The 25,309-nt window shown below is 40.4% G+C and overlaps 1 protein-coding gene across 13 annotated transcripts in view; it reads left to right on the top strand.

Moving 5' to 3' along the window:
• The window catches only part of LOC143039454 (glutamine-dependent NAD(+) synthetase-like), a 51,447-nt gene that overhangs the window by 5,272 nt on the left and 20,866 nt on the right, over nt 1–25,309 (top strand). For all 13 annotated transcript variants that reach the window (XM_076209543.1, XM_076209540.1, XM_076209533.1 and 10 more), the window contains 10 exons: nt 1,542–1,712; nt 2,865–2,949; nt 4,434–4,579; nt 4,989–5,149; nt 13,229–13,425; nt 15,308–15,559; nt 16,582–16,742; nt 16,954–17,128; nt 18,094–18,269; nt 23,522–23,744. In XM_076209543.1, coding sequence (XP_076065658.1) covers nt 1,542–1,712; nt 2,865–2,949; nt 4,434–4,579; nt 4,989–5,149; nt 13,229–13,425; nt 15,308–15,559; nt 16,582–16,742; nt 16,954–17,128; nt 18,094–18,269; nt 23,522–23,744 — 1,747 coding nt within the window. The remainder of the gene's footprint in view (nt 1–1,541; nt 1,713–2,864; nt 2,950–4,433; nt 4,580–4,988; nt 5,150–13,228; nt 13,426–15,307; nt 15,560–16,581; nt 16,743–16,953; nt 17,129–18,093; nt 18,270–23,521; nt 23,745–25,309) is intronic.

The following is a 25,309-nucleotide window of genomic DNA, read 5'->3' as shown; positions in this document are numbered from 1 at the left end:
GATGTACAAGGGTAGATGATGGCAATGAATTGGAAGGAAGTTAGGGAGGAGTGGAGGTGGAGGTAGATTGTAGAATGAGAGAAGCAAGTAAATGCCTTGGGAGATCAAAAAGTGTAATGAGAAATAAACCTCTAGGAATGAATTCAAAGAAGAGATTGTATTTACCTATTTACCTAGTTGTATTATATGGGAAGGGAGCTATGCTTGTGGTGACCCGTCTTTGTATCTCTCAGCATCAAGTTTTTTCTTAAAATCTTGTATAGTGTTTGCACACACTTTCGTTATCTGATTTATTCCATGTGCTGATGGCTTTGTATGGGACAGAGACTTGGAAATTAAGAGAGGCAGAAAGGAAAAATTTAAATGTGTTTGAGATGCAATGTCCAAGAAATAAGGTAGAGATTACTAGGCTGTATAGAGGGAGAAACTAGGTGAGGAGGAGGGCCGGAGTGGAAAAGCAGATGGCAGATAGGGCTGATGAAATATTATTGGGTTGGTTTGGACACCTGGAATGAGTGATAAAAAAATTAGTAAACGAGGTGTGGAAGGCAGAGGTGGAGGGAGTGAACTTGAGGGGATAACTGAGAATGAGATGGATGGATGGGGTGAAGGTGACATTGAGAAAGAGGGGAATGTCTGTTGAGCAAGGAAGGGAGGAAACAGGAGATAGGGATGAATGGAGGGTGACTGTGTATAGATGATACTGATATGCAAGGAAGGGAAGGGCAGGGGATGAGGAGGGTGTAGGGAGAGTGGTTTTGTGTGAATGATATTTTGATGCAGCCCGAAGAACATAAGAACATAAGATTGCTCCCTGTCTTCTCTTTTTCTGCATGAGGGGATAGGAGGAAGGGGGGGTTGCTGATTAAGTTTAGTGGCCTTACTGTGGATGTACTGTCTTACTACATTGCTTCTTACCCAGGGCATTGGGTGGCATACAGGGATGACCTGTCATCCAGGAGGAGCTAAGATGAGAGGGGGAAAAGGGTGGTGGATGGGAGTAGAATGGATGGGAATAGGTATGTGAATTTAACTTGGCTATCCCCCTTATAAGGGGGAAAAAACTTGGTATATATATATATAGATACTGTTTCAGAATAGTTACAGTACTACCTCTCATTAACGGACTAAAAGGGGGGTAACGGTGTCCATTGATGTGAATAATCCATTGATTTGGAGTGGTTTTTGGGTGGCATAGTGATTGCACAGCACTAAACAACAGCATCAAAAACACCAAAAACACCGCAAACGCAGCTAATTAACGTCCGTTAATGAGAGGTCTCACTGTACTAGTTTACATTTGTAAAGCCTTGTTACGTGTAAAATTATCCATCATATCTTATTTCATATCGACATGTGCATCCGGCTAAGTGTGTTACTGTCATTAACTCGTTCTGAATTTATTAGTCAAAAAAGCACTTCCGTCCTAGTGTAAACAAATATTCATACCCACCTCACAGTTATGACATTATTATTTTGTCTTTCTTAATGAAAAAGAGTTTTGTAATGTAATTTCATTTAATGTGTTTTCTTTTGAACAGAGGTTATAGTTGTAGTGATCATTTTCATGAGTGTGATACATTGCTACATTCATGGGAAGTGGTTGCCAAGCTTTTACAACACCCATCATGTGTTGACATCATCGTAGATGTGGGAATGCCCGTCATGCATAAGAATGTCACATACAACTGCCGCCTAGTTTTTCTCAATAGGTAAGTACATACACACACAAGGGCATTTTTCCCCCATACAAGGAAGGTAGCCAAAGTCAAAAGGCAACATTCCTCTCCCACCCATTCCACTCCCACCCACTCCACTCCCATTCACCACCCTTCCCTCCCTCCCTCCCTCTTTTTGTGGCTCCTGAATGATTGGTCATCCCTGTATTTTCCCCATGGCCCTGGGTCAGAAGCAATGCAGCAAGACACATCACATCCACAGCAAGGCCACTTCATTTAATCAGTGCCCCTTCCCCTCTGTCCCCTCATGCAGAAAAAGAGAAGAACAGGGAGAAATCCCTTTGGGCTGCATCAAAATATCATTCATACATAACCTCCCCCCCCAACTCCCCCATACCCACCCATTCCCTTCCATGCATCACAGCATCATCCATACACAACCATTCTCCACTCGCCCATATCTTCTTTCTTCTCCCATCCTTCCTCAACAGACACCCCCCTCTGTCTGAACGCCTCTTTTAACCAATCCATCCATCTCATCCTTGGTTGCCCCCTCATGTTCACTCCCTCCACCTCTGCCTTCCATACCTCCTTTACTAATCTTTCTTCACTCATTCATTCCATGTGTCCAAACCATCCCAATACTCTTTCATCAACCCCCTCTCCCAACTCCATTTCCACCCCCACTCTCCTCCTCACCTCCCCATTTTTTTTACTCTATCCAGCCTAGTAAGCCCTATCATACTTCTCAGATGGGTAAGGATCCAAACCATCCCAATATTGTTTCATCAACCCTGTCTCCCAACTCAATCACACCCCCACCCTCCACTTTACCTCCTCGTTTCTCGCTCTATCTAGCCTAGTAACCCCTACCATACTTCTCAGATAGGTAAGTAAATACTGTAGTAATAATTTTTTCCTACATGTATTTTCGTTACATGTAGAGCTTTTCTATTTCTCAGTATCTGTTTTCTATGATAATATTCCATTTACCTCTATTTGCATACTAAAAGCTTCTCCCTCCTTGTAGGAGAGGTAGCCAGCCAAACCATGCATGTGCCCCCATCCATACCACCCCCATCCATCTCCCATTTGTTTCCCTTTTTATAATAATATTAGGACCTTAAAAGGATTTATTTAAGTATGGTATTTATTGAAAATTACTTTGTAAAACTTTGGTTGCAGGAAGATTTTGCTTATTCGACCAAAATTGATTTTATGTGATGATGGCAACTATAGAGAAACCCGATGGTTCTCGGCCTGGAGAAAGGTGAGTATCTGTTCAAGTAGGTTTGGGTGTTCTTTGGTGCTATTTTGTATTTACTGTGCTGGGTTGTTATTGTCAGGTTATCTGCATATAAGAACATGGACCCCCTTACTCCATGATAAAAAACAATAGAGCGCTCTAAGCTTACGTATGTAAACAACAAAGGCCAGCGCAGTTATTTACTTGTTTCATTAACATATCATTAACTTGTATACTTTTGAAACAAACCATAAAGAATTATATATCCTTTTAAAGCTTAAAAAGTATACTTCACAGTGATATCCATATGAGATACTATAATGAACATGGGTAAGCACATCAATGAGTTCGAATCCTGACAAAAAAAATTGGAACTTCTAATAAATCAGTGTGAACATTACACTTACAGTTATTATATGAGGAATTGATTGTGTGGAAATCTTCTGGAAGCTATATATATTATAATGCAGAACTAGAAAGATTATGGCATAACCCACTGACACCTGTAAATGGCACTTGAGAAACCCTGTATCCTCAATGACAGGTACCCATGCACCTGTCCCTGGAACAGGTGGTACCATACTCCCATCATCTTCACTATCATCACTTTCATCTTCACCATCACTTTCAGCAGTTTCTGTTGCCGAATCATCATCACTCACTTCTTCATGGTCATGGTTAGTCTCGTCATCACTTGTACCACAATCAAAATCATATATTATATCAGCTGAAGAAGAAACGTCGAGTACGATCTCTGAGTCTGCCTCCTGTGCCATCATTACCGACTCCTACTTTTCGCTTCACTTTTAGGCACAATAAGTACTGTCACTAGTTCTTTCTGCAATATTATATAGCATACATACCTTAATACATATACCAAAGGCTTTTCTCCCCCTTACACGGGAGATAACCAAAAGAGAAGGCATGAAAACCACTCCCACCCATTCCATGAAACATTTATTTATCATTAGATACACATATTTTATTGTATTTTTACTTTTAAACACTGAAAACATTGTAAAGTTGCTGTTAGTATAACTCTCAACGAACTCACGAAGAAATGGCACTCCAAACTGCCTCTCCTCAAACAACAATTATAAAACAGCCACTGATTGGTTATTGTTTCAAGAGGGCAGAAATGGTGAGTCAATGGTAGCTCTTGATGCACGAGATATGGGCTTGTGTAAACAAATAAATCAGACTCTAATGAACTGGGAAGTTTAAACTGAGCCATGATCATGGCCTGATGGAGCAATAGGAAATGTCATGATTGTGGCATGATGGAGTAAGGGGGTTAATGTTTAGTTCTGGTCCTGGAGCTGGGAGATTGTTCATGAATAGATTGAATAGTAATGGTGGAAGTATTGGATTCTATTGCATCCAAGGGCTGACTTTTAGCTTAATAAGATTGGTTGTATTGATGCAGAAAATTTTGTAAAATTTATCTAGGGCTAGAGTGGAATTGTGCAAATGCACATTGTAATTTTCTATTGTATTTTGTTGACCAGATTCGTCAGACAGAGGAACATTTCCTACCTCGAATGATCTCGAAAATCACAGGTCAGCCAACTGTCCCTTTTGGTGATGCTGTGATTTCTACACTTGAGACATGCATTGGTTATGAGATTTGTGAAGAGTTATGGAACCCTTTAAGGTAAATAACATCCATATATTTTATGACTATTTTCACTTGGAATATATTTCCTGTAACAGAATTTTGACAGATATTCTATTCTTATATTGAAATAATAATTGTTCATAGTAAAAATTGCTGTATCAGTTTAAAAGTTTGGGACGTTGTTGCCAACACTTGAAATTATTTTTCAGTAAGTTTTAATTTTTTTTATTTTTCATTTTGTACCTCTATAAAGTGGACTGACATCATTAAGGCAAATTGATTAGTGAAAGAATTTAACAAGATAGTTTTAAGCCATTTGAGTACCAGGGGCTTTTCTTAGCTAAATAGAATCATCTGGCAGTATCCAGGGTGAAACTTATGAGATGACTTAGCTAAGGAAAGAAAATTGCATTTATCAAGTAACCTCACATGCACTTTTTTCCAGCTCACACATTCCCATGGGTTTAGATGGAGTAGAAATTACTGTAAATGGTTCAGGTGCCTATGCAGAGATCCGTAAAGGCTATGTAACCATAGATCTGGTTAAATCTGCAACTGCCAAAAGTGGAGGTTGCTATTTGTTTGGCAATCTACGTGGATGTGATGGTGAGTGCATATATTTATAAAGTGTTTTTAGGAATTACCCATATCATACCACCCTTAGACATACATCTCACTTCATCGAAAGAACAAACCAGTTAGAGACCTTTTAGTCACCAAGGGTTAAAAAAAAAATACAGAATATGTGTTGCATCAGTCAATTACCTTTAATGCATGACCAGCATTAATTTTGCTTCTTTTTCATCAGCTGTACTTGCTCTATATCCTTAACCACTTCCATACGGTGATGCCTACGTAGGCGTCATGAGGAGCAAGTGGGTACACGATGATGCCGACGTCGGCGTCTTGATTATATTTATTGTAGTCGTACCTACGTAACCTCCATTCTCTCTAAACTGGCTTCATCATATTTTCTATGGTTATCAAAATTCACGGGTGAAAGAGAACTAACAATTGAGCACTGACTTTATTTTTTATAATGCGATTATTATGACGCAACATCGCAGGGCAGGCAGCTAATGCTGCCAGACGTGCGATGTGCCCCGGAGTGAAGAGGTTAATTTTGAATTATCATGTTTAAATTTGAATTCATATAATGTAAGATTTATTTTTTCATTGCTTTTCCTTTTGATTTATTAATGTTTTCCTGATCATTATTTTGCTTCCATCTAGGCTTTCAGGCAGCTGAAAGTCAATAGGGATTTTTTGTTTGAATTTCTTAATAGCTTGTTCTTTTTTCATAGTACTTTTCCACTTTCTTTATCAAATTGTTTTTGATAAGATTGATGAAGGAAATTTTCCTTGTGTGCAATTTAACTTAAGTATGATTGCTATGTGGTGAAATAATGGTGATAAACTGGCTGTGGAGCCAACAGGACTGCTTTTGGTCTAAGCAGTGATTATGGGGACAGGGTGACCCATCATTCCCAAGATGCAATGATGAGAGGGGTAGTGAATGAGTTTTGTTTCTTTTTTTTTATGTTTGGGCATGTTGTCTTTGCCTGCCATCCCCTACCCCTCAAAATAATGGGAAAGGGGCCTTTAGTATACTGTATATATACACATAGGTTATACAATTACTGGATTAAAAACAAAAGTGAGAAACTGTTCTGTAATGTGAATGGTAAACTTAAAAATAAACGGGAAATGGTGAAACTATGCCAAGGAAATATAGAATACTCAGAAGATCTAGAAATGGCCGAAGTCATGAACAATAACTTCAGGTCAGTTTTCACTAGAGAAAAAGTACAGCATTGGCATGAGGGAAATGAAGTGTGATCTCCCCCCATGAGGGAAATAAGTATAACACAAAAAGAAATAATGGATCACCTTGATGTTAGGAAATCGCATAGCCTGGATAAAATTGCAAACTGGATACTAAAAGAATGTAAGGAAGAACTAATGGACAAAATATACATCATAATAAGTTGCTCACTCAAAGAAAGAAAAATACTAAAGGACTGGAAAAATGCCAACATTGTACCAGTGTATAAAGGAGGAAACAAAGAAGAACCAACTAATTACAGACCAGTCTCCCTAACAAGCCCTTTAGCCAAAATTTGTGAGAAAATTATCAAGAATAGTTGAGTAAAACACCTGGAAGAAAGCAGTATAATAAACTTGAGACAATTTGGATTCAGACAGGAAAGATCATGGGCTACAAATTTAATCTGTTTCTTACTCAAGACTAATAAATATAATACAAGAAAGGGAAGGATGAGCTGATTGTGCTCTCCTAGACATACAAAAAGCCTTTGACAAAGTACATACATATACCAAAGGCTTTTTCCCCCTACACAGGGGGTAGCCACAAAGAAACCACACAAAAGTACCACACAAAAAATTATTTAGAAAAATTGGAAAACAAGAGGGATACAAGGCAACCTATAAAACTGGATGGGGGATTTCCTGCATGGTAGAAAAATGAGAGTAGTGCTGAGAGAAAAGTGTTCAGGTTGAGAGGAGGTGATAAGTGAAGTTCCATAGGGATCTGTATTGGCTCCAATAATGTTCGCTATTTATATGAATGATGTGGGTGTTGATGTGGAATGTTACATGAGCTTCTTTGCAGATGATGCTAAATTGTTGTGGAAAGGGGGAAAAAATGGACTGTGGATCACTACAGAAAGACCTAGACAAGTTTTGGAAATGGAGTCAGAAGTGGGAAGTGAACTTCAACATTAAGAAATGTAGCATAATGGAGCTTGGAAAAAGTAAAAAAAGAATATCAGGACCGTATACAGTTGGATCTAAGGAAGTAAAGGAAATAGGATCTGAAAAGACCTGGGAGTAGTTATCTCAAATGACTTATCCTCTGATAAACAAACAAAATTGTCAGAGAATCCTATAACTTGCTAAGATCAATAAAAGTGGCATTTACCTATTTTGACAAAGAAATTATTAAAAAAATATTAGTCTCAATAATAAGGCCTAGACTGGAGTATGCTGCAACGTTATGGTCACCCAGTACCGAAAAGAATATAAAGAAAATTGAAAGAATCCAGAGAGCAACCACGAAAATGGCTCCAGCTCTTTCAAACTTGTCATATGAAGAGAGACTGGCTAAATTGAAGTTACTGACTTTAGAACAAAAAAGAGAGAGAGGCAACCTACTGACCATCTACAGAATCATGAAAGGCACAGAAATACTTGATAGAGAGGACTTACTAAATTGGGACAAGAGAAACACAAGAGGACATGGAAAAAACTCAAAAAGGATAGTTATAGAAGAGATCAGAAAAAAAATCCGTTTTCCACAGAGTGGTGGACACTTGGAACAAACTGGATGAAACAACAGTGTGTGCAAAAACCATACACAAATTTAAGAGCAAACTAGACACTGAGATACAAAGGCGGAACATGAGCATAGCTCCCCTTCCTGTAAAATACAACTAGGTAAATACACACACACACACATGTCGGTCGGGGTGGCAGCGAAGTTTGGACTCCGGTGATATCTACAAATTTCAAGGATCACAATGACAATGTGTTGTATTAATAGGGAAGGGGAAAGCTCATGGTGTAGTGGAAAGGTGAAGAAAAAGGAGAAGGGGAGGGATTACTGAGGAAAATGGAAGAAAATGAGGAAGGGGAAGATTTGGTCCAGGAAGTCAGACGGCCAGACGACAATGGTGAAGTCAAAGAGATTAGTAAACATGTAAAAATTAGAAATATAGATAAGAGCAGCACAATGGAAGATGAAGATAACTATTTCCATGGATTTGATGAGGGAGGAAATGACAACCTCCCCCGACTAGTAAATCTAGTGGAGAATCTAAAAGAAATGAATGAAAATTGGGAAGTTAGGTTTAACCAATTAAAGTTGATTACTCAAAGAGTTGATAAACTGGAAGAACTAAAGAAGGAGAATCAAAACCTAACTAAAGAAATAGAAGAATTAAAAAGACAGTTAAGAGAAGTAAAGAAAGAGAATGAAGAATTAAAGAGTAGAATAAAGAGTCCATAGCAAAAGAGGTAAGTGGTTGGAAAAAAGTACAAGAGAACAATGAAATGGAATGTAGAGGTATAATGGAACAGCAGATGAAAGAACAAACTAAGGACACAGTTATTAAAGTGATGAGGGAGAAAGAGAATATAAGAGACTTAATGGATAAAAAGAAATGTCTAGTTATATTAGGGATGGAAGAGAAGTATAATCTAAATAGGACTGCAAGAATAAAGGAAGAAAAGGAAAAAGTAAATAAGTTGTTAGTAGTTCAAGAAGATGAACCAGAAACAGAGAAAGAAATAGAAGAAGTATATAGACTAGGGAAATACAATACAGATAAGACCAGACCAATTAAGGTTAAATTCAGGTCTTAAACAACAGCAGAAAATATCTTAGCAAAAACAGGGAAACTAGCAGACAGTGATCAATATAAACAGGTATGGATACAAAGAAAGATGAATGAAGAGGAAAGAGAGGAGGAGAAAACAAAAAGACTAGAAGCTAAGGAAAAAAAAACGAGAAAAGAGCAGAGTCAGAAAAAGAGAAATTCTATTGGAGAGTAGTGAATATGAAAGTGAGGAAATGGTTCATAGAAGAGAAAAACAGAAGGGAAACAGAAAACACAATGAAAGTAGCTGAAAATTAAAAGTGTTTTACACAAATGTAGATGACTTAATAACAGGCTGGAACAAACTGAAGGAAAAAGAACCAGACATAATGGGAATTGTACAGACAAAATTGAAAGGTCCACTACCACCCAACAGTGTAGGACATGGTGCATATAATTATTGGATTAGAAACAGAGAGGTAAAACAAAATTGACATACGAACAAAGATTGGCCAAACTCAAACTACCAACCCTGGAACAAAGAAGAGAAGAGATCTATTAACCATCTACAGAATTATGAAAGGGATGGAAGTCCTTGATAGAGATGATTTATTACATACATACATACATATACCAAGGCTTTTTCCCCCTTACTAGGGAGGTAGCCAAAAAGGAAAAGGCATAAAATCATTCCCACCCATTCCATCCCTGAAAACACTCCACACCCCTCCACCCTCCCTCCCATCTTAGCACCTCCTAGATGACGGGTCATCCCTGCACCCTGTCCACTGCCCTGGGTCAGAAGCAGTGTCGCAAGACACAGCACATCCACAGCAAGGCTGCTTCATTAAATCGGCAACCTCCCCCTCTCCGTCCCCCCATATAAAGGAGAGGACGGGGAGAAATCCCTTCGGGCTGCGTCAAAATTTAGCTCACACACACTACCTCACCCCCCATCCCCCCGTCCATTCCACCTCATGCATCACAACATCTTCCATATACAACCATTCTCCATTCACCCCTATCTTCTGTCCTCTCCCGTCCTTCCTCAACAGACATTCCCCTCTTCCCCAAAGCCCCCTTCACCCCATCCATCCATCTCATCCTAGTACGTCCCCTCATGTTCACTCCCTCCACATCTGCCATCCATACCTCCTTTACTAGTCTTTCTTCACTCATTCTTTCCATGTTTCCAAACCATCCTAATACTCTTTCATCAACCCTATCTCCCAACTCCCTTTCCACCCCTGTTCTCCTCCTCACCTCCTCATTTCTCACTCTATCTAGCCTAGTAACCCCCATCATACTTCTCAGACACTTTATCTCAAATACATTCAAGCTCCTTCTCTCTTCCTCTCTTATGTTCCATGTTTCTGCTCCATACAGTGCTGTTGGCACAACCACTCCTTCATACAGTCTCCTCTTAGCATCCATTCCCAAATTTCTACTCCTCATTACACTTTTTAATCCACCAAGGCATTTACTCGCTTCTCTCAATCTACATTCTACCTCCACCTTTACTCCATCTTTTCCTGCCACATTTGCACCCAAGTATCTAAAACTATCCACTTCCTCCAGTTGCTCTCCCTTTATGCTCACTTCCAGATTACTGCCACTTTCACCCCTTGTACATCTCATTACCTTACTTTTACCCACATTTATCTTCAGCTTTCTTCTATCACACACTTTCCCAAACTCTGTCACCAACTTCCTCAATCCCTCCTCCGATCCTGCCACAAGCGCAGTGTCGTCTGCAAACAACAGCTGGCTCACCTCCCACTTTTCTCCATTTTCTTTAACCATCTCCAATCCCTGACCCACTACCCTTGCATTTACCTCTCACACGACCCCATCCATGTATAAGTTGAACAGCCAGGGTGACATAACGCATCCTTGACGAAGTCCCACCTTTACCTCAAACCACTCACTCTCTCCATTTCTAATCCTGACACAAGCTCTACTACTCTCCCGTATATCCGCATAACCTCCCACAGTGCCTTTCTGTCTACCCTGTCGTAAGCCTTTTTCGTAAATTGGGATAAAAGAAAAACAAGAGGACATGAAAAGAAACGTAAAAAGGATAGTTATAGAAGAGATCTGAAAAATAATAGCTTCCCACACAGAGTGTGGATATCTGGAATAAATTGAATGAGGAAACAGTGAGTGCAAAAACTATACTAAAATTTAAGATCTAACTGGATGCTGAAAGATACAAAAGCAGGTCACTACAAGCATAGCTCTCTTCCCGTGAAATACAACTAGGTGAATATACACACACACACTTTGACAAAGTACCACACAGAAAATTACTAAAAAAAACGGAACACATAGGAGGAATACAAGGGAACCTACTAAAATGGATGGAGGACTTCCTGACTGGTAGAAAGATGAGAGTAGTGCTCAGAGAAAAATATTCTGATTGGAAAGAGGTCATCAGTGGAGCAAGGATCTGTACTGGCACCAATAATGTTTGCTATCTATATGAATGACATGGACGAGGACATGAACTGTTACATGAACTTCTTTACTGATGACGCCAAACTGTTAAGGAAAGTTGAAACTGATAAGGACTGTGAAGCACTGCAAGAAGACCTGAATAGGGTATGGAACTGGAGTCAGAAATGGGAAGTGGACTTTAATACTAAGAAGTGTAGCATAATGGAGTTTGGAAAAAGCAAAAACAGAATATCAGGAAAATATACAATTGGAACCAAGGAAGTAAAGAAAGTAGGATCTGAAAAAGATTTGGGAGTAATTATCACAAACGACTTGTCCTATGATAAACTGATTAACAAAATTGTTGGGGAGACTTACAACTTGCTAAGATCAATAAAAGTGACATTTGCATACTTGGACGAAGACATGATAAAGAAAATATTGGTTACATTGATAAGGCCTAGACTAGAGTATGCGGTGACATTGTGGTCCCCCAGTACCAAAAAGAATATAAAGAAAATAGAAAGAATCCAAAGAGCAGCTACAAAAATGGCACCTGCACTTGCAAACCTATCATACGAGGAGAGATTGGCTAAACTGGAGTTACCGACACTGGAGCAAAGAAGAGAGAGAGTTGACCTATTGACCATCTACAGAATCATGAAAGGCACAGAGATACTTGATAGAGAGGACTTACTTAACTGGGACAAGAAAAACACAAGAGGACATAGCTATAGAAGAGAACTGAAGAAAAACAGTTTTCCACATAGAGTTTTGGACACTTGGAACAAACTGGATAATGAAATAGTATGCACAATAACCATTCATGAGTTTAAAAGCAAACTAGACACTGCAAGATACAATGGTGGGACACCACGAGCATAGCTCCCCTTCCTGCAAAATACAACTAGGTAAACTAGGTATATATATAATTATATATATATATATATATAAAATTGTCCTGAGAAATAGGCATCTGAGAATGGATGTAAAGAATATTATATGAAGGAGTGATTATACTGACAATACTATATGGGGGCAGAGACATGGAGTTTGAGTGAGGCAGAAAGAAGTTTAAATGTGGTAGAGATAAATTGTCTGAGAAATATGATAAGGGTTACAAAGGAGGTGAGGAGGAGAATGGGAGATAGAAAAGGAGATGGCAGAAAGAGCTGATGAAAGGGTATTGGGATGGTTTGGACACGTGAAAAGAATGAGTAAAGAAAAAAATAGGTGTGGAAAGCAGAGGTGGATGGAGTGAACTTGAGGGGATGACTGAGGATGAGATGGATGGATGGATGTGAAAGGAGCTTTGAGTAAGAGGAGAATGACTGTTGAACAAGGAAAGGAGAAGATAGTGGATAAAGGTAAGTGGAGAAAGGTTGTGTATGGATGATACTATGATGCAGCCCAAAGGGATTTCTCCCCATCTTCTATAATTTCTACATGAGGGGATGGAGAGGGAGAATTGCCAATTAAGTGAAGTGGATTTGCTGTGGATGCACTGTGTTTTGCTGCACTGCTTCTGATCCAGGCAGTGGGCAGGAGACAGGGATGACCCCTTATCCATGAGGAGCTAAGATGAGAGGGTAACATGGATAGTGGATTGGAGTGGAATATGTGGGAGTGGGTGCTATCCCTCTTATAAGGGGGAAGAAGCCTATGGTATTAGATTGATTGGTTTTACCCTGCCATGAGTTGCAGATAAACAAGATCCCACTTTGTGTGACTACCAAAACCTGAATTTAATGAGTATGTGCAATTCTAGATAATGCAAGGCTGGAAAAAATGCTTAAATTAATGTTTCAGAAAAATGTGTGTGTTGATTATTGTGGTAATATTGAATAGTTATGATATTATGTAACAGTAGTGTTAATGAGAAAGTTGTTCAATGATTTCTCTCTTTCTATAGGAGAAAGAACTTACTTCCCTGGCCATTCAATAATTTCTTTAAATGGAGACATAGTGGCACAAACCATCCTATACAATTTAAGTGAAGTGGAGGTCATCACTGCCACCATTGACCTTGAAGACATCCGCAAGTATCGGACAAGTATCAGAAGTCGGACGCTTCATGGTGCTCAAAGTGAGGCTTATCCTCGTGTAAAGGTAGGTCAAAATGAGATGCAAGTATCATAGACAACATGTAAAGAGTAGTACAAGTCCTTAACAACATTCTTAATTTTTGATCATTTTTTTCTTTTTTATATATGCATATTTTTCTTGACTGACTTGAATTACTTTTTTATATATGTGTATATTTCTTGACCTTTTCTTGAGTGGAGAATGGAAGTTTATATATGACTGTGATGCAAAGAAGGTTGAGGGATGTGGGGGATAGGGAATGGATATGTGTGAATGATATTTTGACGCAGCCCAGAGGGACTTCTCCCATTATTCTCTTTTTCTGCATAAGGGGACAGAAAGAAGGGGTCACCAGTTAAGTGAGATGGCCTTGCTGTGGATGTGCTCTGTTTTGCTGCATTGCTTCTAACCCAGGGCAGTGAGCAGGATTCAGGGATGATCCATCATCCATGAGGAGCTAAGATATAATGGAGGAAAGGGTGGTGGATGGTAGTGGAAGGGGCAGGAGTGGGTATATTGCCTGTCAACCCCATCACTATCAGTTTCCGTCTCTTCTTAATTACTGGTTTAATTCTGTTTACTGTTCCCATATATTATTTTGTATTTTTTCCTTCACTTTCCTTCACCAAATCTTCTGTAGCAAGTAATGTCTCTTGACGGAGTGAATTAAACGGAGGTATGGTTTTTCTTCTTTTCTTCACTATTTCTCTAACGTTATTGCCTTAGGTACACCAGAGGACTCCTGCCTGGGATCCCCAATCCACTCACTAAGCCACCTCTGTTCCGACGTCACTGCTTAATTCATCCAATAATCTTGATTGTTACAAATAAGTGCCTTCCCCAAGTGCGTGACTTTTCTCCCATGTACCAATAATTCTTGTCTCCTCCTCCACCCTTCTCCAATCAGAAAGACTGTTACAATGTCATAAACAATACTGCTTACACAAGCAGTCTCAACATTGAAGCAGAATGGCTTCGTTAACATATTGTCACATCAGCATTAAAGTCTGTACCCTAGCGGTTGTTTATAAACTTTAAGACTGTGAGCAAGATTATGCAACTCATTCCCTGCTTGTGTTTACTAAATATCTAACTCGTAAAAGCTAAATTCTCGCCACTTACCTCTCTGTCCACCTACTTGTCCACCTTTATCTACCAGCCTCTTACATTGCCTTTTGAGATTCCTACTTCTCTGGTAAGGAGGAAAAAAGCCTTTGGTATATATTATAGAATAGTATTTTTCTTGTGCAAATAAACTTTACTATTTCTACATTTGTCAAGATAATACTCGCAGTAGGAGGGGAGGCTAGAACTAGTTTTCATGTATCAGCAGTAGCTTATGGTAGAGCATATAATGTAGTTACTTTTGAACAGGTGCAGGATTCAGTTGTTTATATGGCCCATTTCCAATACATACATATACCAAAAGCTTTTTTCCCCCTTACAAGGGAGGTAGCCTAAAAACAAAGGCATAAATCCACTCCCACCCATTCCACCTCTGACATACTCCACTCCCATCCACCCCCTTCCCTCCCTCTTATCTTGGCACCTCCTGGATGACGAGTCATCCCTGCATCTCTCCCATTTGCAATACATGAGAGAAATCACTGCAGGCCAGACAGGTTGCCAGGTTTTCAACTGTCACAAGTTTTACCCCTCTTCTCATTTCTTTTCCTGGAGAGATGTATGGGAAGGGCCAAGGAGCTTTATCAGTTGCTGTGGAGCTTTAAGTTGCATATTATAGACAATAGCCAACAGTTAATTGATTAATGGGTCACTTGTTGCCTGATACCTGGGGTTCTCTGGATCTCTTTCAAGAGAGACTAAGGGCAATAGATTAATAATGGCATGCTTAAAAGACTTCATTGTTATTACCAAGCTTATTATTTTTTCCTTCTTTTTTCAGATTAACTTTGCTCTTTCAAAAGAGGAAGACATCTTTCTTCCCTCATGCCTTCCCATTCAAGTCACTTATCCAAGACCTGAAGAGGAGATCCTGAAGGGTCCAGCTTGCTGGCTGTGGGATTATTTACGAAGGTCCGGGCAAGGGGGCTACCTGCTACCTCTCTCGGGTGGAGTTGACTCATCATCTACAGCCATCATTGTCTATTCCATGTGCAACATGATTGTAAATGCCGTGGCTAATGGAGAGAGTCAGGTATGATTTATCATATTCAGAATAACTTGAGGATAATGTAAATGCAACAAGAATGCTTATTACTATAGTCTAGAACTGGGTGCATTCCTTGGTGCGTCCCCCGTGTCCTGACTGACACATATATAGTCACGACACCGAGAGACACCTAGAAATGCTCCAAGGAACATGCCCAGTTCTGCTATAGTCCTTGTCATGGTTATGGAAGTTTTGATGTTTACGTTGATATTGTAATTCCTATACTAGCATGTACAGAAAAACTACCATCTAATTGGATAGTTCTCTCATCCTCTGGACATATCCAAGAGCTCTCTACCATCTTCAGCTGTATTTTCTTCACCTTGTTACATAAAGGGATCTGTCAGATGGAAACTGGTTCCCTCTTTTATCATAATAAGCTAGTGACACATAAATGGTTCCACATCAACACGACACAGACAATTCCAATGTTTCATCTTTGGAAGATTTATGGGAGGTCCCAGAGACTGTTACCAGTCACTTGAGCTGTGGACTCCTAGTCAATGAAAGTTGAGACAACATGTATTATTATTGATAATTGCTAGTGGTGGTAGAGGGATGGGAGTGGAGTATGTGGGGATTGAATGGGTGGGAGTGGATTTTATGCCTTTGTTTTTTGGCTACCTTCCTTATAAGGGGGAAAAAAGCCTTTGGTATATGTATATATGCTAGTGGTGGAGGTGGATGGGAGTGGGTACATGCCTTTGACTTGGTTACCTCCCTTATAAGAGGGAAGAAGCCCTCAGTATATACAGTACTACCTCTCATTAACAGATGCTAATTAGCTGTGTTTGCGGTGCTTTTGCTGTGTTTTTGGTGCTGTTGTTTAGTGCTGTGCTATCACTATGCCGCCACCCAAAAACCACTCCAAAACACCAAAAACACAGCAAAAACAATGCAAACACAGCTAATTAACGTCCGTTAATGAGAGGTACCGTAGATAGAAATGAAAAAATTTCAGTTTGTGGAACATACTTAAAGTTAATAATTCATATGTCTTATGACAGGTTCTTGAGGATGTACGACGCATAGTTTCACAAGGGGACTATGTACCAAGAGACCCAAGAGAACTGTGTGGCCGCTTGTTCCACACTGTCTACATGGCAACAGAGAATTCATCACAGGAAAAAAAGAACTTTGCTAAAATTCTTGCTGAGCAGATTGGAAGGTAGATTCACGTGGTTGAGTTTAGAAATACGTGAAGTATGAATGATCTTGTTTTCATAACCCCCCAAAAAATGTGACATATTAAGAAGTACAGGATGAGTATCATTATTTTTTACTGATGAAACCCCATCTATTAATAACAGCATAAGATTTTTGGAGTTAATAATTTAAGGAACTTAGTGACACCTCTCATGTTTTGTTCTCTGTTGCAGCTATAATGTTCAGTTAGACATTGACAAAGGAGTGTCAACATTGCTTGGGATCTTCAGTACTGCAACGGGGTTTATTCCTAAGTTCCGTTTACGTGGTGGAACCCCAAGAGAGAATCTAGCCCTTCAGAATGTACAGGCCAGACTCCGTATGGTTGTTGCATACCTATTTGCTCAGGTAAGTAATACTTGTACATTCATAATTACTATTTTTCATGGGCTTACAAGGGTTTTATCCATAGATGGATTTATAAAACCCTCCCAAAAATGACATGGAGGAACACAGGAAGGTAATCTGTAAGACAATGTTGCATACCTATTTGCTCAAGTAAGTAATACTTATACATTCATAATTACTATTTTTCATGGGCTTGTAAGGGTTTTATCCATAGATGGATTGATAAAAAACCCTCCAAAAATGACATGGAGGAACACAGGAAGGTAATCAGTAAGACAAAAGAGTAAGAGTAATAATAAAGCAAATAGAGTTTCAGGGCCAGATTAGGACCTTATGGGGTTACACTTCCGTATGGAAGTGGGGTTGGTGTGTCCCCTTGCAACAGGTCAGTGTCAGACACGGTGAGAAGTTCTAATATTCTTCAGGTCCTCTTCCTTTCCCAGTTGGCAAAGAAACCCCACACCAGTAGGACACAGCATTTCTAGTTCAAGACGGCCAAACAGTAATACATACATACATATACCAAGGCTTTTTCCCCCTGACAAGGGAGGTAGCCAAAAGGGAAAAGGCATAAAACCACTCAAATATTGTAAGATATAAACTTGAATGTGAAAAAAAAAACAGCCAAGATGTACATGAGTCACACCAAGCCATCTTTATTTAGCTCACCACCCAGCACCAAGATCACATCATCACAAATTTGGCTTTCAAACAAACATTAAGATCACAGATGCAGACACCACACAAAAGACACAGAACACATTATCTTTCACTGAGAAACATTTACACAAATCAGAAAACAACAGATTTTCTCCTTAGAGTGGTTTATTGAACAACTTATTATCTGTGGCTCAATATGTAATTTATTGAACAACTTATTATCTGTGGCTCAATGTCTTAAGACCAAAATTTTACAAAAGAGAACAGAGGATGCAAAGTGATTAATATTTACATTATTTCAACAGTTACTTCTGTGGGTGCGAGGACGACCGGGAGGACTGTTGGTCCTTGGATCAACCAATGTAGATGAAGCATTAAGAGGTTACTTGACCAAGTATGACTGCAGCTCAGCAGATATCAATCCTATTGGTGGATTTTCAAAGTCAGATCTGAAAAAGTTCTTGTGGCTTGCAAAGGATAGGTCAGTAATATTGATTACATTTCTCAGAAGTAAAGTTTTTTCAAAAGTGACTGATACCTACATTGTCCTATAAATCACACTCAACAGTTCTTGTTGATATTATACACTTGAGTAAATCACTTTCTGAAAGTGATAGGAGGGGAGCAATTACCAATAGTTGGCTTTCCATGTGTGGAAAGGAGTAAGAAATACAGGTGAATCTGAGTTGTCTTAGGGCCAGTTTGGAGACCAAGTGTCAGCCCCTTGGGGCTGCACCTCCCAGTGGACATGAGGGATTGATACATACATACATATACCAAAGGGTTTTCCCCATTATAAGGAAGGTAGCCAAAAAAACAAAGGCATAAAAACCACTCCCACCCATTCCATCCCCACATACTCCACTCCCATCCACCCCCTTCCCTCCTTATCTTGGCTCCTCCTGGATAGGTCATCCCTGCATCTCGCCCACTGCCCTGGGCAAGAGGTTGATGAGTTTTGAAAATGGGCAGCTTGCAGGAGCACATTATGTGGGTACTTACCATTGGTCCCTTCAAGAATGGATGGAGTGAGAAGTGCAGAGATGAAGCAGAGACCAGATATTAGAAAGCCATTACATCGGATCAACCCAAAAATTTTGAGTTGAGTTGGATATATAGAAAGAATGAATGAAGAACATACATACATATACCAAAGGCTTTTTTCCCCCTTACACGGGAGGTAGCCAAAAAGAAAAAGGCATAGAAACCACTCCCACCCTTTCCATCCCCTACATACTCCACTCCCCTCCACCCTCCTCCCTCCCTCTCATCTTGGCACCTCCTGGATGACGGGTCATCCCTGGATCCTGTCCACTGCCCTGGGTCAAAAGCAGTGTCGCAAGACACAGCACATCCACAGCAATGCCGCTTCATTAATTCGGCGACAACCCCCCCTCCCCCCCTCCGTCCCCTCATACAGAAAAGGAGAAGATGGGGAGAAATCCCTTTGGGCTGCGTAAATTTATTTTTCATACATACTTCCTCACCCCCCATCCCCCACCCACTCCCCCTCACGCATCACAGCAACATCCATACACAACCCTTCTCCATTCATCCCTATCTTCTGTCCTCTCCCGTCCTTCCTCAACAAACATTCATCTCTTTCGTAATGTCCCTTTTACCCCATCCATCCATCTCATCCTAGGATGCCCCCTCATATTCACTCCTTCCACCTCTGCCTTCCACATACACAACCCTTCTCCATTCACCCCTATCTTGTGTCCTCTCCCGTCCTTCCTCAACAGACATTCCTCTCTTTTGTAATGTCCCTTATACCCCATCCATCCATCTCATCCTAGGGCGCCCCCTCATATTCACTCCTTCCACCACTAATGAAAAAATTGTGGAAAGTAGAAATAGATGAAGTAAGCCTGAGAGGATGGGTAGATGGTGTAAAAAGAGCTTTGGATGCATGTGACATCCATAGAACAGGGGAGAGAGAATGCAAGACATGGGAATATGTAGAGAGTGATTGTGAAGGAATGGCAGCACTCTAAGGGCTGCCCCCACCATCTGAGACAGTTACCTAATACAAGAAAAGAGCTACTCTTTGGGGTCCTGATCAGAACATGGAGAACCTGCAGAAGATAAGATGTGCCTCATTGGAGTGCATTTGACCCATGTAGCATGGAAAAGGAGGGAAACCTTCATTCCTAAGGTAGTGACTTAGAACCAGTGGTGTAAATGAGCTTTTTAACAGATGATATGACTCAAATCACTGTGTAGGCTTCTGACTGTATAAATTGTTTGTACTAACACCCTTTGTGAACCAGTCATAGTGATAAATATATATATATACATTGTTACGAATCTCACTAACACTTCTGACTTGTAATATATAGGAGAAGTTCTAAGATTTGGATGTATGATTCCAAACACCCCATGTCTTTGGGATATTTCTCAGTATCAGTGAGAAGGCCACCACCTGATTTAGCAGTATCATGAAAATCAAGTATCATGAAAATCAATGGAGAAAAGTGGGAGGTGAGCCAGCTGTTGTTTGCAGACGACACTGCGCTTTTGGCAGGGTCAGAGGAGGGATTGAGGAAGCTGGTGGCAGAGTTTGGGAGAGTATGTGATAGAAGAAAGCTAAAGATAAATGTGGATAAAAGTAAGGTGATGAGATGTACAAGGGGTGAAAGTGGCAGTAGACTGGAAGTGAACATTAAGGGAGAGCGACTGGAGGAAGTGGATAGTTTTAGATACTTGGGTGCAAGTGTAGCAGGAAAAGGTGGAGTGAAGGTGGAGGTAGAATGTAGATTGAGAGAAGCGAGTAAATGCCTTGGTGGATTAAAGAGTGTAATGAGGAATAGACATTTGGGAATGGATGCGAAGAGGAGACTGTATGAAGGAGTGATTGTGCCAACAGCACTGTATGGGGCAGAAACGTGGAACATAAGAGAAGAAGAGAGAAGGAGTTTGAATGTGTTTGAGATGAGGTGTCTGAGAAGTATGGTGGGGGTTACTAGGCTGGATAGAGTGAGAAATGAGGAGGTGAGGAGGAGAACAGGGGTGAAAAAGGATTTGGGAGATAGGGTTGATGAAAGAATATTAGGATGGTTTGGACACATGGAAAGAATGAGTGAAGAAAGACTAATAAAAGAGGTATGGAAGGCAGATGTGGAGGGAGTGAACATGAGGAGACGTTCTAGGATGATGTGGATGGATGGGGTGAAGGGGGCTTTGGGGAAGAGGGGAATGTCTGTTGAGGAAGGAAGGGAGAGGACGGAAGACAGAGGTGAGTGGAGAATGGTTGTATATGGATGATGTTGTGATTGCATGAGGAGGAATGGGTGGGGGGGGTAGTATGTGTGAGTAAATTTTGACGCAGCCCGAAGGGATTTCTCCCCGTCCTCTCCTTATATGCAAGGGGGGACGGAGAGGGGGGGTCACCGATTAAATGAAGCGGCCTTGCTGTGGATGTGCTGTGTCTTGCGACACTGCTTCTGACCCAGGGCGGTGGGCAGGGTGCAGGGATGACCCGTCATCCAGGAGGTGCTCAGATGAGAGGGAGGGTGGGAGGGGTGTGGAGTGTATATAGGGATGAAATGGGTGGGAGTGTTTTTATGCCTTTCCCTTTTTGGCTACCTCCCTTGGAAGGGGGAAAAAGCCTTGGTATATGTATGTATGTATGAAAATCAAGAAAACTGAAATGCACAAATAACATTTAACACTAATCATCAAAGTTAATATGTTTAACAAGATGATTATAACCAAGGACATATAATTAATTAATAAATTCTAACATCATTTTTAGGTTTGTAATCTTTTTTAACAGGGGTAAAAGAGAAATAATTACCAAGAGATTCACTGCCTAGGCTTCCCACATCACTGCCATAGACTTCACACATCATCTATATGATTTACTAGCTGAGTTAATCAGATTACATACAAACAGGGGAGTACAGAGGACTTACATCAGCCAACAATCCTGCTTGAGGCTACACATCTTCTACCAGCACTCATCTTCTAAAGAGAGAAGGAGTTTGAATGTGTTTGAGATGAGGTGTCTGAGAAGTATGATAGGGATTACTAGGCTGGATAGAGTGAGAAATGAGGAGGTGAGGAGGAGAATAGGGGTGGAAAGGGAGTTGGGAAATAGGGTTGATGAAAGAGTATTGGGATGGTTTGGACACATGGAAAGAATGAGTGAAGAAAGACAAGTAAAAGAGGTATGGAAGACGTGTGGAGGAAGTGAACATGATGGGACGTCCTAGGATGAGGTGGATGGATGGGCTGAAGGGGGCTTTGGGGAAGAGGGGAATGTCTGTTGAGGAAGGATAGGAGAAGACAGAAGACAGGGGTGAATGGAAAATGGTTGTATATGGATGATGTGATGCATGAGGTGGAATGGGCGGGGAGATGGGGGTTGAGATAGTATGTGTGAGCAAAATTTGCCGCAGCCCGAAGGGATTTCTCCCCATCTTCTTTTATGCATGGGGGGACGGAGAGGGGGGTCGCCAATTTAATGAAGCGGCCTTGCTGTGGATGTGCTGTGTCTTGCAACACTGCCTCTGACCCAGGGCAGTGGACGGACAAGGTGCAGGGATGACCCATCATCCAGGAGGTGCTAAGATAAGAGGGGGGTTGGAGGGGAGTGGAGTGTATTTCAGGGATGGAATGGGTGGGAGGGGTTTTGTGCCTTTTTCTTTTTGGCTACCTCCCTTGTAAGGGGGAAAAGCCTTTGTATATGTATGTATGTATGTATTATTACTCAGTAAAAGAGAATGGGTAATACAGCAGTGTCTTTATATTTTATAATGAGCATTATAATGCATCAATCACCTCAGGCATCCAATGCTGCATGTGAGAACTTGACTAGTATCGAAGAGGTTAAGCCTCCCCTTTATTTTTTCACAAGTACCATGTGATGGTAGCACACATGTACCATCCCCATGTTTGTGTACATGTACTTAAATGGGATGGAATGAAGGGATTATGGATTCCTTCTCATTGTATTTGTCCAAATTAGAATTACCAACTTTGGAACAAAGAAGGGAAAGAGGAGACTTACTATCTATACAATTATGAAGGGAATGGAAATCTTAGGTAAGAATGACTTATTGAAATGGGAGGACACAAAAAATAAAAATAAAAAAAGATGCTTACAGAAGAGATCTGAAAAAAATAGCTTCCCACACAGAGTGATAGATACTTGGAACAAATTGGACAAAGAAACAGTGTGTGCAAACACACTTCAAGATTTTAAGAAAAAAACTTGATGCTGAGAGATACAAAGACGGGTTCACCACGAGCATAGCTCCCTTCCCATATAATACATACATACATATACCAAAGGCTTTTTCCCCCTACTTGGGGAGTAACCAAAAAGAAAAAGGTATAGAAATACAAGTATGTAAATACACATGTAGTCAGAATAGATAGGTTTTGACTTGGCCACACCCCTTATAATGGGGCTTAAGATTTTTGTATGTTACATATGCCTGCTTATAATTATTAATGTTTTCCCAGGTTGAAGGAGTTTAAGAAATTATCATTGATATCATCTCTCCAGATGAATTGTCAGATAAATTTTGTCAGAACAAATGTAACAACCAGGTTGAAAGCGTTAATTTAAATTACCTTAACTTCATCATTATGATGATTGCCTAATGTGAATAAAAGTAATTTGCATAGAATTTCTTATATAACCCATCATATTGAAAATGTTTGTTTTTTGTTTATAGAGAAAGAGAGGACTTTGACATTTTTATAATCCCATCAATCTTACAGACTAAATCTACCAATCCTCTCCGCAATCCATGGCTCCCCACCCACGTCTGAACTCGAACCATTGGTAGAAGGAAGTCTGTCCCAGACTGATGAGGTAGACATGGGTATATCATACAATGAGTTGGCAATGTACGGAAAATTACGCAAAATAGATGGATGTGGGCCATACTCCATGTTCTGCAAACTGATTCATCTGTGGTCCTCATCATTTACTCCAGCTGAGGTAGGTTTGAAATTTTAAAGTTGCACTGGAGTTGATTAATTGTTGGCTCAGGTTTCACTAAGTGGAAAACTTGCAGCCCAACAATGGCTGACAGCAGTCCTCGGTCACCCCCACAAGTCTCTCTGTGTTGTATTTGTGTGGGACTGTTTCTGTATCACTGGCTGAAAGTGGAAGGGGGAGGGGAGCAGTTGCTGGTGGTCAGTTCTCCATGTGAGAGAAAAAAAAGTGAAAGAAATACAGTTGAAACTGATAGAAGTCTTGGGCCCAGTCCACAGACGTGAGTGTCATCCCTAGAGTACTGCACCTCCTGATGGAGGCTGATGGATTCTTGAAGATGGACAGCTTCACTGTCCACCTTGCAGGACATAAAACATGCACTTTTCCAAAGCAAGTTACAAACCTACAACTCCAGTGAATAGAAAATAATCAAGTGAATTAGGAAAATCAAACCAGATACAGGTACCACCCTTCCTTTCACCAGCAAAGATGTAGAAGAGGCAATAAGGAAATCAGTAAACTCCCATACAGAAGGCATTGACAAGATCATCCACCTAAAACGCCTAGGCCCAATAGCAATGAGAAACTTAACTGATATTTATGTGGTGGTCTTTTTGCAACCTGAAATGATTATTTTCATCTGAAGTACATTTCTAATTATTATGACTAGTGGTGCCCAGTTATTCCAAAATCTAGGTAAAACAAAGGCAGGTACATGATGTTTTATTGTACACAGTGATTCAGGATATACATTATGCCAAGTGTGAATGTAGTAGTTTCAGAGGGATTAGCTTGTTAAGTGTAGTTGGGAAGGCTTATGGGAGGATCTTGATTGAGAGGATTAGGAGAGGAACAGAGGGAGTAATTGGTGAGGAACAGTGTGGATTTAGGACAGGTAGAGGGTGTGTAGATCAGATTTTTGTGGTATGACAGATTTGTGAGAAAACTATAGGAAAGGGGAAGGATGTTTTTTGGGCTTTTATGGATCTGGAAAAGGCTTACGACAGGGTAGACAGAAAGGCACTGTGGGAGGTTATGCGGATATATGGGATAGGAGGAAAGCTTTTGGGAGCTGTCAAGAGTTTTTATGAGAGTAGTAGAGCTTGTGTCAGGATTAGAAATGGAGAGAGTGAGTGGTTTGAAGTAAAGGTGGGACTTCGTCAAAGATGCGTTATGTCACCCTGGCTGTTCAACTTATTCATGGATGGGGTAGTGCGAGAGGTAAATGCAAGGGTAGTGGGTCAGGGATTGGAGATGGTTAAAGAAAATGGAGAAAAGTGAGAGGTGAGCCAGTTGTTGTTTGCGGACGACACTGTGCTTGTGGCAGGATCAGAGGAGGGATTGAGGAAGTTGGTGACAGAGTTTGGGAGAGTGTGTGATAGAAGAAAGCTGAAGATAAATGTGGGTAAAAGTAAGGTGATGAGATGTACAAGGGGTGAAAGTGGCAGTAATCTGGAAGTGAGCATTAAGGGAGAGCAACTGGAGGAAGTGGATAGTTTTAGATACTTGGGTGCAAATGTGGCAGGAAAAGGTGGAGTAAAGGTGGAGGTAGAATGTAGATTGAGAGA

Source organism: Oratosquilla oratoria, chromosome 26, assembly GCF_046742065.1.
Source record: "Oratosquilla oratoria isolate Oo_2021 chromosome 26, ASM4674206v1, whole genome shotgun sequence".
Classification (NCBI taxonomy): Eukaryota; Metazoa; Arthropoda; class Malacostraca; order Stomatopoda; family Squillidae; genus Oratosquilla; species Oratosquilla oratoria.
This window is presented reverse-complemented; position numbering and strand designations above follow the sequence as displayed.